Below are 14,994 nucleotides of genomic sequence, written 5' to 3'. Positions count from 1 at the left end.
TATGGAAAATAAAGAATCGTATAAATATACTTTGTTTCATAACTTTTAAGAGAATAATATTGAAATGAAGTATAAATTAATTCAAAATTATATGATTACAAGAAAGGTTTGAAAAGACGATCATTCGATGTTTGTAATTTTTACATGCTTATACTGTATATGTTAAAAATAAGTAATATCATTCAATGCAATCAGATTCTTGAGAAGCTACGGATTTAGGTTTATTTATAATTTTAATTTTATAATTTCGAGGTAAGTTTATCATACTTTATATTTAAAGAAATGAAAATGTGTAGTCCATGACTATGACGTCATTGTATGATAAGGAAATTCGCGGGTGTGCGCACGCCGTGGCTAGACGCATGCGTAGATTGGCCGCTACGTTAGACCGTATCGAATATGGCTGCCGCGAGCGTGATGCCGTTAGAAGTGCGTGAAAAATGATCGTTTTTCCGTGGTTCAAACGATCCGACCGTTTTTACGTGTGTGCATAGTGACAGTGAGTGTTGTCTCCAACATCTCAACAACGTGGCAGGTCCTTATCATGGCGTTGGTCACCGTGCAACGGTCTCCAAGTATATCCAATTCCCCGCAGAGTTCGGTAAGTTTTCTTGCTTCTGTGCGTCTTTGTCGATAGCTGCTGTCAATTTTTACTGGGAATGCATTGTTTTGAAATTTACCATTATCGCTGTTCGAAATACCGTGTCCCAAATGCATTAGAGATCGTTCGGGTCTGTTCGAACAGCTTTTCCTTATTTGGCGTATTGATAGCCAATTGAAAAAGGGAATTGTGAAAATTCCATGTTCTCTGCTCGATATACGTAGTGACGGTAAGCGAGGGAAGCTTATGGCCATAGATAAACTATGTCTGCGGTAAACAAAGAGTTGTTTTGACGTTTCCCTCCCGCGACCAAAGACTACAACGCAACACCGCACGAGTACGTGGTTAATCGTCACTTATCTAATTCGCTAGAGTCACACATGTTTGTATCATAGACTATGGTTCCTGGAAATCTATATCAATTAATTGCACAAAATGACTCGTTTCATGCGTGACTTATTATCGTACCTTGTATCTTTGTATCTTTTTCAATCGTGTGCGATTACATGATTCTTTAGACGCGCTTGCAAATCTAGTTGCATTAAGATCTTTGCGTTTCGTTTCATGAGAAAAAATGGATAGATTTTTAATAAAACTAAGAATGGAAATATAGCGAATGAATTTGTATAACACGGGCTATACAAACCGCATAATACGAATCAAATGGGTTATACCAATTCAGATACGAGGGATAAACTTTTACATCTTTTGCAATTACTAATCTTTCCATGTATATATAAACCAAACATAAACATCGCATTTCCAAAAAAAAAACGTGTTTTTTTATAGGCTAGCTATTTTTACAGATCTTGGGGAGTGTAAATTTTTACTTTCGATCGACCGCATATTATTAGATGAAAAGCAGAAAAGTTACTGTTTGTAGAAGTTACGAATAACATTGCGATGGTATCGAGGGACGATAATGTTCAAATAAAATTAATTCTCCTCTTGTGAATGAAATTTCAGCTACGATAGTCTTCAATGGTTAATAATCAAAATTTCAAAATATGCTTTCCATGAGCAAAAAGAGCTTCTTAGTTTTTGTTTCGCTTTTCGAGGAATGTACCCCCGCATCATTAGGGTTTGTCCCGTCGCGTCGCAATGCCACCGATTGTTTGTGACTTGTGACTGTGACACTCGCGTACACCGGAGTCAGCAGTGGTGGCGTCGCGATGATGGTGACTGTCTTAGTCTATTTAGAACTCGCTACGACACCGGTGCGACGAAAGAAAGTTGAAAAAGAGAGCGAAAGGAACACGTGGTCCCAGCGTATACGTATCTCCTATTCGAAAACGAGTGCCGTGACGAGTACGTTTCCTTCCACCGGTAGAATGATTTTGCTGAAACGGGTAGAGTCTGCATTTCGCAAAATCTTGCATTTTGTCAGCTTCAACGATGACCAATCACGAGCCTCCTACTGGTTTGTTCGTCCATCCTGATTTGGTTTGGAAACGGGCGGTTCTTTCGACGATTAGTTTTTTCCACGATGCAATTGGAAGACAAGCGAGCTTTTCTGCGACATTGAACAGCTGTTTGACGAAAGAAAACGAAACGAAATTTAAGTAATACCTTTGATAGGGATTGCTTCTTCCTACCACACATTAGGTCTCTATACTTTCTTTAAAAATCTTGTACGTTCTTGCGAAAAATAACGGAGAAGTATTTCGTATTCTATTCTATTTAATCGTTATGCAACTGGTATATCGCGTTAGATATTAAGTAATTAGGTAATTGCAACGTATTAAATAACGAACGAGATAAATTTTCCTACGAGGCACTTTATGATTATCGCAAACAGATTGTTATAGGATTTTCTAGTAATTCGAGTGAAAATCTGCATGTGTCATCTATATCAATAATAACATGTTTCGCCAATGTCTTGTTGCTACGATCGAACGTTCTTTCCACATTTCGCGTTTGCTTCGATTCATAATGGTTGGCTTCCTGCGAAGTGAATTTGGAGTTGATTGGGTGCCTACTAATTCCGAGAAATTGACGACTTTAACTTTTAACACTACATTCAACATGACATTATATTCTTTTCCACTAAAACTATTTACATCGTTTACCGTGTAAACCCGTCAATTAGCGTGTATCTCTGTTTGTCATAAGGAAATATTTGTATTTCTATAGATAGTTTGGATGAAAATTTCACGGGTAATGCATTATTGATTATTGCACATTGCGAAGAAAGTAAACACGAATGTAAAAAAGGTCTAGGAGTGTGTCTTTCGAAGTGGACCTATTGTTCAGTGTTTCTGAGATGGCCGTCTCAAGAGCTAATGTCTGGACACTATCTTTAGCCTCTTGTCATCTTATATCATCTTCCCTGCTGTTTCATTTTAAAGATTTAATTATATTTTTTGTTATATCGTAAGTTTAATTAAAAAAATTCCAAGCAAGATAATAAATAGTTCCCGAAGGAATCATTTCTCTCAAAAGCATCCTTTTCAGGCGTAGCTCATTTTTCTATAATTATCTTGATAAACTTCCGTTTATTACAAATATGTAGATGTATCTCGATCATTTTTTATTACTAACATTATATGTATTTCGAAGCGCGTGCTAAAGATATTACAGGACATTAGAGGACTAAGGTTATTTAAATTCCAGCAGCACGTGATAAACGTTCGGATCTGCCCTGTGGTACTTTATTTCTCTGATAAAGAGATGGCAAGTGGCGTTTCTTGTCCAGCAAAGCCAGTTTACTTATCCAGATATGGAGAGTTCTATGGTCCGGTATTCTCGACATGGCAGAAGAAGCAACGTGCGCAGCCTTCTTTGCTTATAAACTTGATCAACTGAAACGAGCTGTAACTCTGGAAATTATCGGTTTTTCTTCCGCTCTTATGGGCTCTTGCTTGGTGCGGAGAGATCTCGAGGATCGATACGATTCAAGGATGGGCGGGAAAGATAAAAGCTGCGTTAAGCTGTGCGAAGATGCCGTACTTGCGATTCTTTCCTTCCAACTTTGCACCATTTGCTATTTCGTTAGGAAATAAACTCGAACTTGATACGGAGAAAAGCTGCGCGAGATGATAATGGCAATGTGAAACGAAAGTTACGATAAATGGAGCGGAAAATAGCGCTCTTGTTTCTGCCAGTTGTAAAGTACAGTACTCAAAGTTTTTATCAGTTCGAAAGTACTCAGAATTTCTGTGAATTTCAAACCGACAAAAGTTTCTATGAGCGTAAAGAAGCGGTTAATCCCAGAGATTCGTAAAGTAAACAGGACAGAACGAAATAGACGATCGCCGCAAGTATATGAAAACTTTGGTCGACTGAACGTATCACGGTAGTATACAGTACATAATAACAATTCATCGTAAATATACTTTGCCAAGATATAGAAAATGGTGTTAAATTAACTCGTTGAAAGCCATCGTTACGTGAATGTAATATTTCATTTTGTAGCCAGTTTACGTTGTTCAATTCTATCTCTTAAAATTGCGATTACGAAGGGAAATTTCAAAGATTTTTTTATTATTTTTGTAGCGAATTTTCAAAAGACCGCGTCGCTCGTACCATATTTCCTCTGATCTTCTTACCTGGTCATGATTCAAAAGTTGGGCGTACGTGTATGTATCTTTGTAAATATTATCGCATTCGTATCAGCGTACAATTCGGCTTGAAAATTACGATTAGAAGACTGCAGGATATGATTCTGTTTGCTGTGGCGTAATTTTCTTTTTAGCGGACGGAAGATTCTATTCTAAGGGCGAACGTGGTGCCAGGGATGGAAAATTGCGCTGCGGTGCTAATAGCGATCGTTGCTTTATGACCGCGCACGATGAATTCCCTCGAGAAATTCCAAGATACATATAAACATAAACCCAGATGTTTATCTTCATTTTCGTGAACGCGAATTCTGATCGCTGATCGTTGCTTTGCCGGTTTCTTCTACTATAATATTTCTTTTTTTTTTTTTGTTTTTGTTACAAATTATTTTGGTAGACAGAACGACAGAATTTTATTACAACATATTTTTGTAACGTGTCATCATCATCAAAGTGGCAAGATAAAGGCGAATAATTCAATAACTCGGTGTATTTACAGTTCTAGGTGTGTAGCTTTAATGATTTGGTATTTGCATAAAGTAGTACAAGATCGTTGTTGTACGCAAAGGGTTGCGAGCATCTGCCTTATCTGATTTTAGTTATCGCTTTTGCACTATTTGCAATTCATCGATGCGAACGGCTTCCCTTTCCAGCTTAGTCCCCTTTCAAACACTCTGATCAAATCTCGTTTTACGATTGTTCTCGAACGAACATGTATTGCATTATTGATTGTATATCTTTATTTTTACGCTGTTATCTACTTATCTACTATTACTAGTTTTTCTTCTTTTTATAAAGTTTACCTTACTTCTATTTTATCTTTCATAAACAGTTTTACCCGTTATTTTAAGGAAAACTAAAGTCTCGCATATCGCACGGCGAAAACCGTAATTACAAATTGCTATTGTTGTAGTTGGTTTCAAGCAATTATATCTAATTTTTGGAATCTTTCTAATTCGGGGAATAAACAGAGAATTGGGGATAATGGAATTTGATGTTAATACAGATAATACAGCTGATCGCGGCGTTTGTCTTAAAACGAACAACTTAGATTTGGTACGCGTCGAACCTTGGAATCTCGTGGGCGACGTTACGCGATACCGAAGAAAATGTTCCGCGATGCAACGAGAGATTCAGGGGGGTGACTAACTCGCAGGGTCCTTGGAGCAAGGGAGCCGAAAGAGGGTTCGCGTTTCCCATCATGCACTTTGCATGCGCTGAATGCTTCGCGGCCTACGAAGTGCACTCACCGTCCGAAAGGGTAGTTGCATTTTTCTAACGTGTCCAGAGGGGGTGGATTCGACAGGGGACACAGGCCTATTGATTTTAAAGGCTCGTTTTCTGCGTGGTATGCTCGACAGCGACGGTATCTTGGTTCCCCTGTAATATTTTATTAACACGTTTGATACGTTATATCTAATTAACCCATTCGAATTGAAATTTTTCTCTTAGATTAAGACTCGATTCTTTGTTTCATGTTTCTTAGATCTCACCAGACAAGGGAATTTAAAAATTAATGGAATTAAATGACGTAAAAGATTTGAAACGATTTCGCTTGATGTGTCTTTCGAACCTTTGAAATCTCGAAACGAATCTTTGAAATCCCATAAGGAATCTGCAGCGAGCGGTGGCTGGTTTTAGTCGAAAATAATTTGCTCTCTGCTCGTTTTACGTAAACTTTGTTCGAATAAATTTTGCTCCGTGTCTTTGGTATCAGTGACGGTAGCCTTTGTAGCGGGTGCGCGAATTATCGCATAACGACCCGCGGAAGGCAAGTGGTTGGCACTTTGAGGCACAACGCGTAAAATCGTTTAACAAAGGCAGCCTTAACAGGTGCTTAGCTGGTGGCGTGGCGTTCTGCCTTTTTTTTTTTTTTCACCACGCACACTCGAGTGTGCATCGGACACGTGTAAGTGCACGTGTGGTTTCATTCATCGACGTCGAGATTTACCTTTGTTGATAAAATAACCAACAAGTATTTTTGTAATTAACATACCCGACCGTTATGAATTTTTATTGCCATTCAAACAGCTGTAACACGGACACGTATACGTTTGAAATAGACGTACATACCTACTTGGATTTTTTCATGACGCGAGATTGTTGATTAAAGCGTTGAATATGTAAATCAGGAAGTTTTCCAATTCATTGGCTTGTGATATTTACGTTAGCAACAATTACGTTAGCTTAATTCTATTAGGTCGCTGCATAATAAATGTCGCTCTGAGATTACTGGTATCCACAAATATAATTTCTTTCAAAATAGACAAATTTTAATTCGGTGAATACATAGGTAGGTAGGCGCATATATGAATCTATACAGGAGGAATTTGTCCTATTTTAACAGGTGGATATACATCCTGAACGAAATTGTCTTTAGCTCGAAAGCTACGTTCTTCGGGCTTTCCTTTCGCTCGCGTTTCAATTATCTTTGCCAGGGATCCAAGAAGCGTATATTCTCTTTATTCAGGAAGTGCTGTATTCCATTATGTACACAGATCAAATTAAAGACTCTAGATTCTAAAAGCAGCGATTACTAAAGTTGCTTTGCCAGATGAACAACTTTCAAATTATTAGACTGGCGGCACTTTGTTACTGATCAGGTTTGATTTTTCGTTTCTTTTTTCAGGATTCTGGTGCTGGTGCGCCAGCAGATGACGACGAAGCGGCGAGGAGTTGTAAAAGGTGAGTTTTATACGTAAATTAGTATGTCTAAAATTATTGTGTTGTCAGACAAATATATTTTCAATTAGAGAACGGTAGCCTGGACGTGGATCTTAGGATCTTTTTGTGCCGTTTTTCAAAATAAGGATATTATATTTCCATGCGATAATGTTTCCTTTTAATCGTTATCTCGTTATTTCTTTTTCGTTGTTACTTACGGTGAGGTACTTTACATTCGAGGCGGCTATCAGCACATAGGATTAAGCGGGCCGCAATAATCCTAAGGAACTGTCATAAAACGAGGTTTTTCGATTTACCGTCAATACTATCATTTGGCATAAAGCATATTCGGGTGAAGAACTTCCTTATGCTTACTGTTCCATCAGGTAAAAATTGGGGAAACGTAGATTTTTCCATGTTTCACTGGTTCGTCATATTTAAAGCAGTCAATATTTCTTTACCGGGTTTTCACCCTTCAATCGTTCACCTACTTAACTTATACATTACGCATTGGCGTAACTATCTTATACTATTATACTAGCGTATACTAATTAAACCACCTCTATTATCCTAACCGAAAATCGTAACGGTAATATACGACTCCCGTTGACGCGCCTCCTCGCGATCGCGTCTCTCCGCGACTTCGTTTAGAAATCCTTTGATACAATCGTGACCAGAATCTCAGCACCTTATTTCCTCGTATTTCTGTCGATTCGTTTGCTCCGACACCAGAAACGTGTTAATTTCACTTCTGATTGATCGTGTGACTGCGCTATATCGCAAGGCAAATTATAACGGCAAAGAATAAGACCTTGGTCGGTCTGCTCGAGATTCTATTTGATGGTGGAAATGTACAGCGATTTAAACCTGTTTCTAGTTGATACGAAACGTCATTGGCTACCGGCACCATGGTTACATGTTAGAATCGAAACGCGTTTGTCAATCGGTCAGTCCCTCGAAGGGGTCCAGAAGCTTTCATCTTAAATGTATTATAAGATATATACGAACGCGATCGTCTGTGTGTGCGTGTAAATACGCGTTTACGTACTCTGGCCTGCAACTCCGATAAGATCGAATCGCGTGGTTCGTTGGTGCCATTAAGGCTGGTACAGCTACGGGTACGCTAAAGTTGTCAACTGTCTTCCCTGTTATTCTTCCCCTTGTACCTTATACATGCCAAAAAAACTTTGGATATCGAGAAATTCCTGTATCGATATCCCTTCTTTTTCGGTTTTCAAAACATCGAGCTTCGGATGAATCCTCTGTTGCGTCCAAAGCGGTTTTTGTCCTTCAAACGAGTAAACGGATATACTACGTTTATCACGGCAGCCTGTCGATCTTTATCGCACGATGCAGCGAACGATTCGATTTTTCATTCGATCAACTAATTAATTCGAAAAGGGTTAGCTCGGTGGAGTGTCTGTAATTTACCTCGTACTGAAATTACCATCGCTGAAATTCACGCAGAGTGGCTGCACCGAGAGGCTAGTCGTTCGCCAACATTTTTTTCTTATTAAAACCTGTCTTCGAGGCTTGTGGTTGCACGTTTCGTTGCCAAGTATAAGCCATCTAAACCATCTTTTGACTATCGAGAAGCGAATGTTGTCGTGCAAACGGGATAATCTGTATGACGCGACATTTTCAATGATTTTTCGATGGATATTTATATTCAGTCGTGCTTTTTCCTTTTTCCTGTTTTACTTCTGGCGGATCTGCTTGATTGAAATTTGGTACAAGTATTCCACGGTGGCGAACAAAAGAATGTATAATTGACAACGGCCATGTATAGGTGTAACGCGTATTATGTGACTCTGATAGACTATGTGAATCAGAATATGTGACCCTTAGGTACGTGATGAGAAATGTTCTATTCAAATTTTACCGTAATATTCGTATACGTAGACAATTCGCATACCAATTTTAAGCTTCCCTTAGTTTGCCATTTCATATCCAATTATCTGGGTCTTTGTCATAAGTTTTTTACGACTCGTTTTAATCTTTCTGATACATGGAAATCTTTTGATCTTCACAGAAAATTTCTATATAGATTTAATTTCCCTATTTGCATTCTATGAAGCTGTCCATTTGCATGAACATCCGGAGTCTAACGATAAGCGTACTTAGGTTAAGTAAGCACCGTTCGATTTCCTCGGTGCGACGCGCCGGATCAAATTAATCGAAAGCAAGCGTTGGCGAACTCGGTTCTCAGGAAATAATTTCAGGACAAGGAACTGTTACTTAATCAGGCAGACGAGTTCCTTTCTTGGGAAAAAGACTTCTCGTCCCCGCGGCTTCCTTCTTCTGGCAATAATTCAATTAAGCCAGCTCCACGGCCTAAGGAAAGTCTCGTGCGAACTTCCTTGAGTCTTTGCGATGTAAACATTCGTTAATTTGCAGGAAGTGGAAGCGAGCTCGTCTCTTTTCTTGCCTTAATCGTTCGACTTTCTACGCTGCGGGTTGCGTAATCTGTGTAAGTCGCGACCGTGTAATATCATCACCCTCTCTGAGAGTCAGGAAAGGTGCCGGAAATGAAGGTTCCTCGTTTCGTGAACGGCGACGCACTTTCACAGATTGGGAGATCAGACCAAATTGTCCCAGACGACACGTTTTTCATATTTTCCGCGACGAGGAACAAAGCGTTTTTAGAATTTGAGATAGCACAGGGATGGGATGATGCTTCGCAGTCCGAAAACTCGTATGATACGATTTGATCAGCAAGTCTAACATCAGCGGTGTCTATCTTTCGAGTAGAAGAAAATTGTAAATGTTTGTGCGATAGATCTTTTTGCTGCGATAGCTTTCTGTCCTTTTTTTTCAAAAATAATTTTTAAATCACGTAAATTATATTTCGTGTATCAAACGTGTATCGATGATACTTTCTAGCAGCTTCGATGCTTTGCATACTATTTTTGGCCAAGCCATTTAGGAAACCGTTTTATAAACAGATACATGACCTTTAGCCTAGCTGAAGTTAAAGGTCACGACGCGAAATAGTCCGACCCAGCCAGAGGAACGGTTTCCTCTTCACGTAGGAAAGAGAATCATCGCTGACATTGGGTGCTTTCGCGAGCTTATTCTCTTCGAAATAGACTCGTGTCACGCGAGTCAAACGAAAAAACTTTGTACGACATGAGAATTATAATTGTCGTACAGCGATGTAATTCATGCCAGCCGATTCATACAGCGGTGAACACCTCTCTGCAAACGTACATATACAGGGTGTCCTATTTTCAATAGCTAGCAGCTGATAAATAGCAACTGATTGAGAAATGATATTACATTTATGAACATAAGCATTTAATCGAAATCTATCGATCATTTGGATACTAAAAAGTTACTTATTAGGTCTTTGACGAGTTCGAACGTTCAATTCGTTCTTGGAAGGATTGAGAAATCCGTGTTTCGCAAAGTTTATTTTTCAAATACTGAAAATTTCACTTTTTGCCTACGATAGTCTTTGGATTTCTTCCTTTCCAAAGATAGAAAAGAGTCGGATTTCTCGATTGATCTAATAGACTGAAAACGTACACCCCGTAAACGGTTCGACAAAGGTGGCCGATGTGTGTAGATCGTGGTAGATTGTAGATGAAACGAGAAGCTCGATATAAGAGAGCGTTCTCACATACAAACGAGGCAGATTTATGGACGCGCGAAAACGAACGATAGTCTCGCCGGCAGTATTTTACGTATAATTGAACTTGTCTTTGGAGTAATTCGATTTGGCTTGGGCGCGAATGAACAAAACGCTGATTATTTGTGCGCTGTTTATTATCGTGAAACCTGCTCCTCTTGCTCAGGAGGAACGGGATCTGACCACAGTTCTTTTGGAATAGTTAGAATGTAGGCCTGTGATAAAATTCGGTATATGTTTCTCGGAAAAGTTAGAAAGTTTCTAGGAATCGTCGAAGAAAGATAGTACTCAAGTACTCTTCGTGTATAGATCAAGCAAACTTGCGTCCTTACGATTAAGCTTAAAGTTCGATATCAACCGAACAATAAAAGATATGTTGTTCGCCTCTAAATGCAGAAACTCTTTGATACTAAAGAAAGCATAATTATCGAGCAATAAAATTTATGCCGTGCGATCTTGCAAATATTGAATCCTGCATTAAGTTCCATCGTCCGGAAGAAACGTCGCCAACAATGGAAGGAAGTTTTCCTTTTGAAGACGACAAACCTCTGCACGAAGCTCCGTTCGGTTTATAGGAATGGGTTCCCGTGGCAGACGCTAATAAGTTTGCGGTCGGGTATTGAATTGGCGGTAGGTCATACGGAACGTGAAAGTGCACCACAATCCCTGTTGTCGGAGCATCGCTGAGCATCGTACTCGATTCTGGTGAAATTGTATTTCTTTCCGTGGAACATGTTACATTTTCTTAGCTTTCCTATATAATTTCTTGATCAATGATCTTTATTAGGTGAAACCTGTACAAATTTTCAAAGGATCGGAAAATTCGAGCGATCGAGTAATCAGGCATGTGCGTTCGTATTTGAGGAACAATCGCGCTGAAATATCGAGTTTTCACTTGTAACGCCCATTGTGCCGCTCGCATCAGGTGAAAAGGAGAAACACAGGTTGCGAATAATTCTGACGACTCGTCTGGTTATCGAAGCCGACCAAGGTAGTCTACCTTGAACGGAATTCTCGGTCGTTCGTAAATTTCACTAACAAAGACCCGCCACTCTCGTTGAGAATAATGGCCGGACGTTGCGTACCTTTTCTTTCGTTAACGATACCCGCTTGGACAATACCGATGCCATTTTGCACGAGTAAACAGCATAGATTCGAAAAATGTACGTACTACGCGGTATCTCCGCTCTTTGATGCTCTCCATGGGGGAAAAACATATTAAATTTAGAATCGCTGTTGCGTGTCGGAATGAGTTTGTTTCGTGATACAGGGGCAGCCGAGTAACAGCCGAAAATTATGGTATCAGCGAACGAAACGCTTCTATTTTTAAAAAATGGATAAACAAGTCGAAGATGCCGTGCAGCTATTAATTGTACGTGGGAAAACTTGTATAATGTAAATTACGTTTGAAAATTGTCGATGATTTCTGAAGATATACATATACATACATGTGTCACACATTTATTTATTAAGCCCAATTGTTAGTATATCTATTAAACTGCCGAAAGTCTCGTCAATTACAAGATTTTTGTGCGAGATGTTATCAAGGTTTACACTTCGGCTACCGTTGAGTAAACGCCTCAGCCTATATCTACACACCGATAATTAATACGTAGAATAATCCTGCAGACTGCATTGAATATTGCATTAGCTGCATGGAAGAGACAAAAAAGCACGGTATGCTGTTATTAATCATTGCACGTAGAAGCTGTTGTTAGACTAGCATATCATTCTAATCCAATCAGTCATCTGAGCAATGATGAAAATTGACATTTTCCATTTAAATAACGAAGTAAGTTCTTAAACAAATACAAACAATGGATTCCCTCTTTTTTATAAAGTTAAATTGTGAATTTCATTCGACTAATTAGCTTATCGGAACACTATACGAATTGGCGATTTTTTTCGAATTACAAATTCAAAAAGTCACTTGAAAATCGGCAACGTTTCAAAATACGGTTCTTCTTTAAGTTTGACTTTTTTTTTTCTAAGCCGCGGTTACTAATGAACTTTGCGTGTTTGATACCCCTCATTCACAAGAAGAAGAAGAAGAAAAAGGAGAAGAAGAAGAAGAAGAAGGAGAAGGAGAAGAAGAAGGAGAAGGAGAAGAAGAAGAAGAAAGGAACAGGAGAAGAAGAGAAAGAAGTAACTCCGGTCGGGACGATTTCTCGGCATTAATTGCCCCCTGGTCGTAAATGGCATCGTTGCCAGGAACGAGGTAATGGTTTGTGCGTGCAGAAAACGCGTCGGGCATCGCAACGATCGCTGAAAGCGGATTCGTGCGAACTTGCGTGAAACAGACTAAACACAACCGTGTCCGAGAGAGAATAACACCTTGCGTATCTTATTGTGCCCGAGTATTTACGTAATGCATGGCACTTTCTGCATTTCTTCCCTGGTTTTTGCTCGATGCTGAACGCACAGAAGATGCGCACGGTAAAATGCGGAGCGTGTCTACACGGCCGTTACGCCATTTAGATACACTTACCGAGGAAAGCGACAGCCGTACAGGGTGTTTCATTTCAATCGAATTTCGCAAATATTTGTGAAAACGTTAAAAAAAATGTGACATCTTATTTGAAAATCCAATAAACGTTTGTATTCGATGTATGTGATAATTCGATTAAATTTCTTTTAACGTTATCGAAATAGTTTCTGCGATATGTACGATACGAACGAAGCATAAAATTGTATTTGAATTGTAAGCTAGATGGAGATTTATTCGAACGCCATCCGAATCGTAAAAGTTATTAAAGCATAGAATTCTTCCAATGTATCTATCGTTTTTGATTTTTGCTATAACTGTCGATAAATACATCCGTGGCTGGATATACATTGATTTTTTTAGTTTGTAGTTCTCTTTAGAGGTCATTCACCTTCGACTCGTGCAGCCGCAGCTGCTGTTAGATTCTTCACTGTACTCTCTGTTTATCGCCCACTTGTCAATGGGCTTGGTAATGAGACGTACAAAACACTCGCTATTTATGTTTCTATCGCAGACGCGAATTTTTCTCGTTGACTGGTTCGAAAGGTCGCGCGTATTTCCTGTCGACGATGTTCCAGAGGCGGTATCGATATTCAACAATTGCGATGCTTAGTTAGCTTAAAATTGAAACGTTGAATTATAGCTTTACCGCTAGATATTTTTGTTCAATAAATATTTAGTACGTTTTAAATATTTTGTGCTTTAATACAACAATTTGTACCGATTTCCTCGTGTATTTGCAAATCAAATACTTACGTTAAAGTTACGCAAATACGAGCGTCACGTCGTATCGCGTTTCAGAAGGAAAAATTCAATATACGTAATATATTCTTTGTTGACACAATCGGAGTAGGCATCGCTAGATTTCTGGACAATTGATATCACTTTCCAAGGATTTCAGTATCCATTGCGCGACAATCTGTATAATCCATCTATAGTCTATACGATCGTAAGAAACACCACACTGGAAGGTTGTGGTCTCTTCGTTTCAAACAATGATTCACCAAATCATTGCGAGTAAGATTTTCAAGTTTTGATAACATAAAATAATCGCGCATTGTTTTCTTCTTAATATCTTGTATACAACAACGAGCTTCTTCGTTAAAAAAAAAAAAAAAAAAAAAAAAAACAGTTTAACGATTACAAATAAATCAAAAGCAACGTTAATAACTATCATTCAATATCAAAGCGATCGATAGTTACACGCTTCGTTTCTATATTCGTTTCTATTCGTTTTTCTATTGACGTCGGCTCGCTACTCTTTCAAGGCGATTAAAGTCCATGATCAACCACCAAACTGTGTAAAAATAAGCAGTCATCGATTACATCGCTTTGTGCGTGGAAAGAGCAAAGGGTTGCGCAAGGGGAGAGAAAAGAGGGAAACGCAGCAGACGACGTCGTACGGGTGAGTGGATTAGCGATCGAGTTAACGATCAGACGAGTTCTCCTTTGTCTACGTTCATCGGGTGGTAAACATTTTTGGCGGCTCACCGTCTGGCGATGAGATTTAAAACGGGAGAAAAGAAAAATATAGCCGATGTTTTACGCCTTCGTAGATACGAGCTTTTGCGATTGCGAATGGATATGCACACGTACAAGCAGAGAGAAAAAAAGGACTATGGTTGCGTATATCTGAAATCTCGGTGTTCCGTCGAGGGTGAAACGCATGACAGAAAATTCTCAAGGTCTTCCTTTGTATCTACCCAAGATGAAAATACTGTGGATTCGTGATATAGATTTTGCTGTCTATTACGTATTGTGTAATATTTAATTGAACGTGAAATTGTTATACCGTCGTATAACATAAAAATATCAACGCACAAAAATAATAAAGGGCACATAGCAATTAATTTTCATGGTCGAAAGTATATTTTTATTGAAATTGTAATTTATAATTTGTAACGATACTTAGAAAATTGTTCTTCGTTTTGTCAGCTCTTTACATACGATACCTCTTTGAGATTGGAATATATTTCATATTAGATTCTCCCTAATTTTCACTATATCTGGCGTTCTTTGACATCCCGACGAGAACGAGGCGGATCCTGAAATAGGG

The 14,994-nt window shown here is 38.9% G+C and overlaps 1 protein-coding gene across 1 annotated transcript in view; it reads left to right on the top strand.

Moving 5' to 3' along the window:
* The first annotated feature begins 365 nt into the window (after nt 1-365).
* The window catches only part of Ssh (Protein phosphatase Slingshot), a 73,254-nt gene continuing 58,625 nt past the window's right edge, over nt 366-14,994 (top strand). The window contains exons 1-2 of the mRNA XM_072004383.1: nt 366-601; nt 6,788-6,843. Of these exons, the coding sequence (XP_071860484.1) occupies nt 545-601; nt 6,788-6,843 (113 nt within the window). The 5' untranslated portion in view covers nt 366-544. The remainder of the gene's footprint in view (nt 602-6,787; nt 6,844-14,994) is intronic.

Source organism: Bombus fervidus, chromosome 5 (genome assembly GCF_041682495.2).
Source record: "Bombus fervidus isolate BK054 chromosome 5, iyBomFerv1, whole genome shotgun sequence".
In the NCBI taxonomy this organism is placed as follows: Eukaryota; Metazoa; Arthropoda; class Insecta; order Hymenoptera; family Apidae; genus Bombus; species Bombus fervidus.
This window is presented reverse-complemented; position numbering and strand designations above follow the sequence as displayed.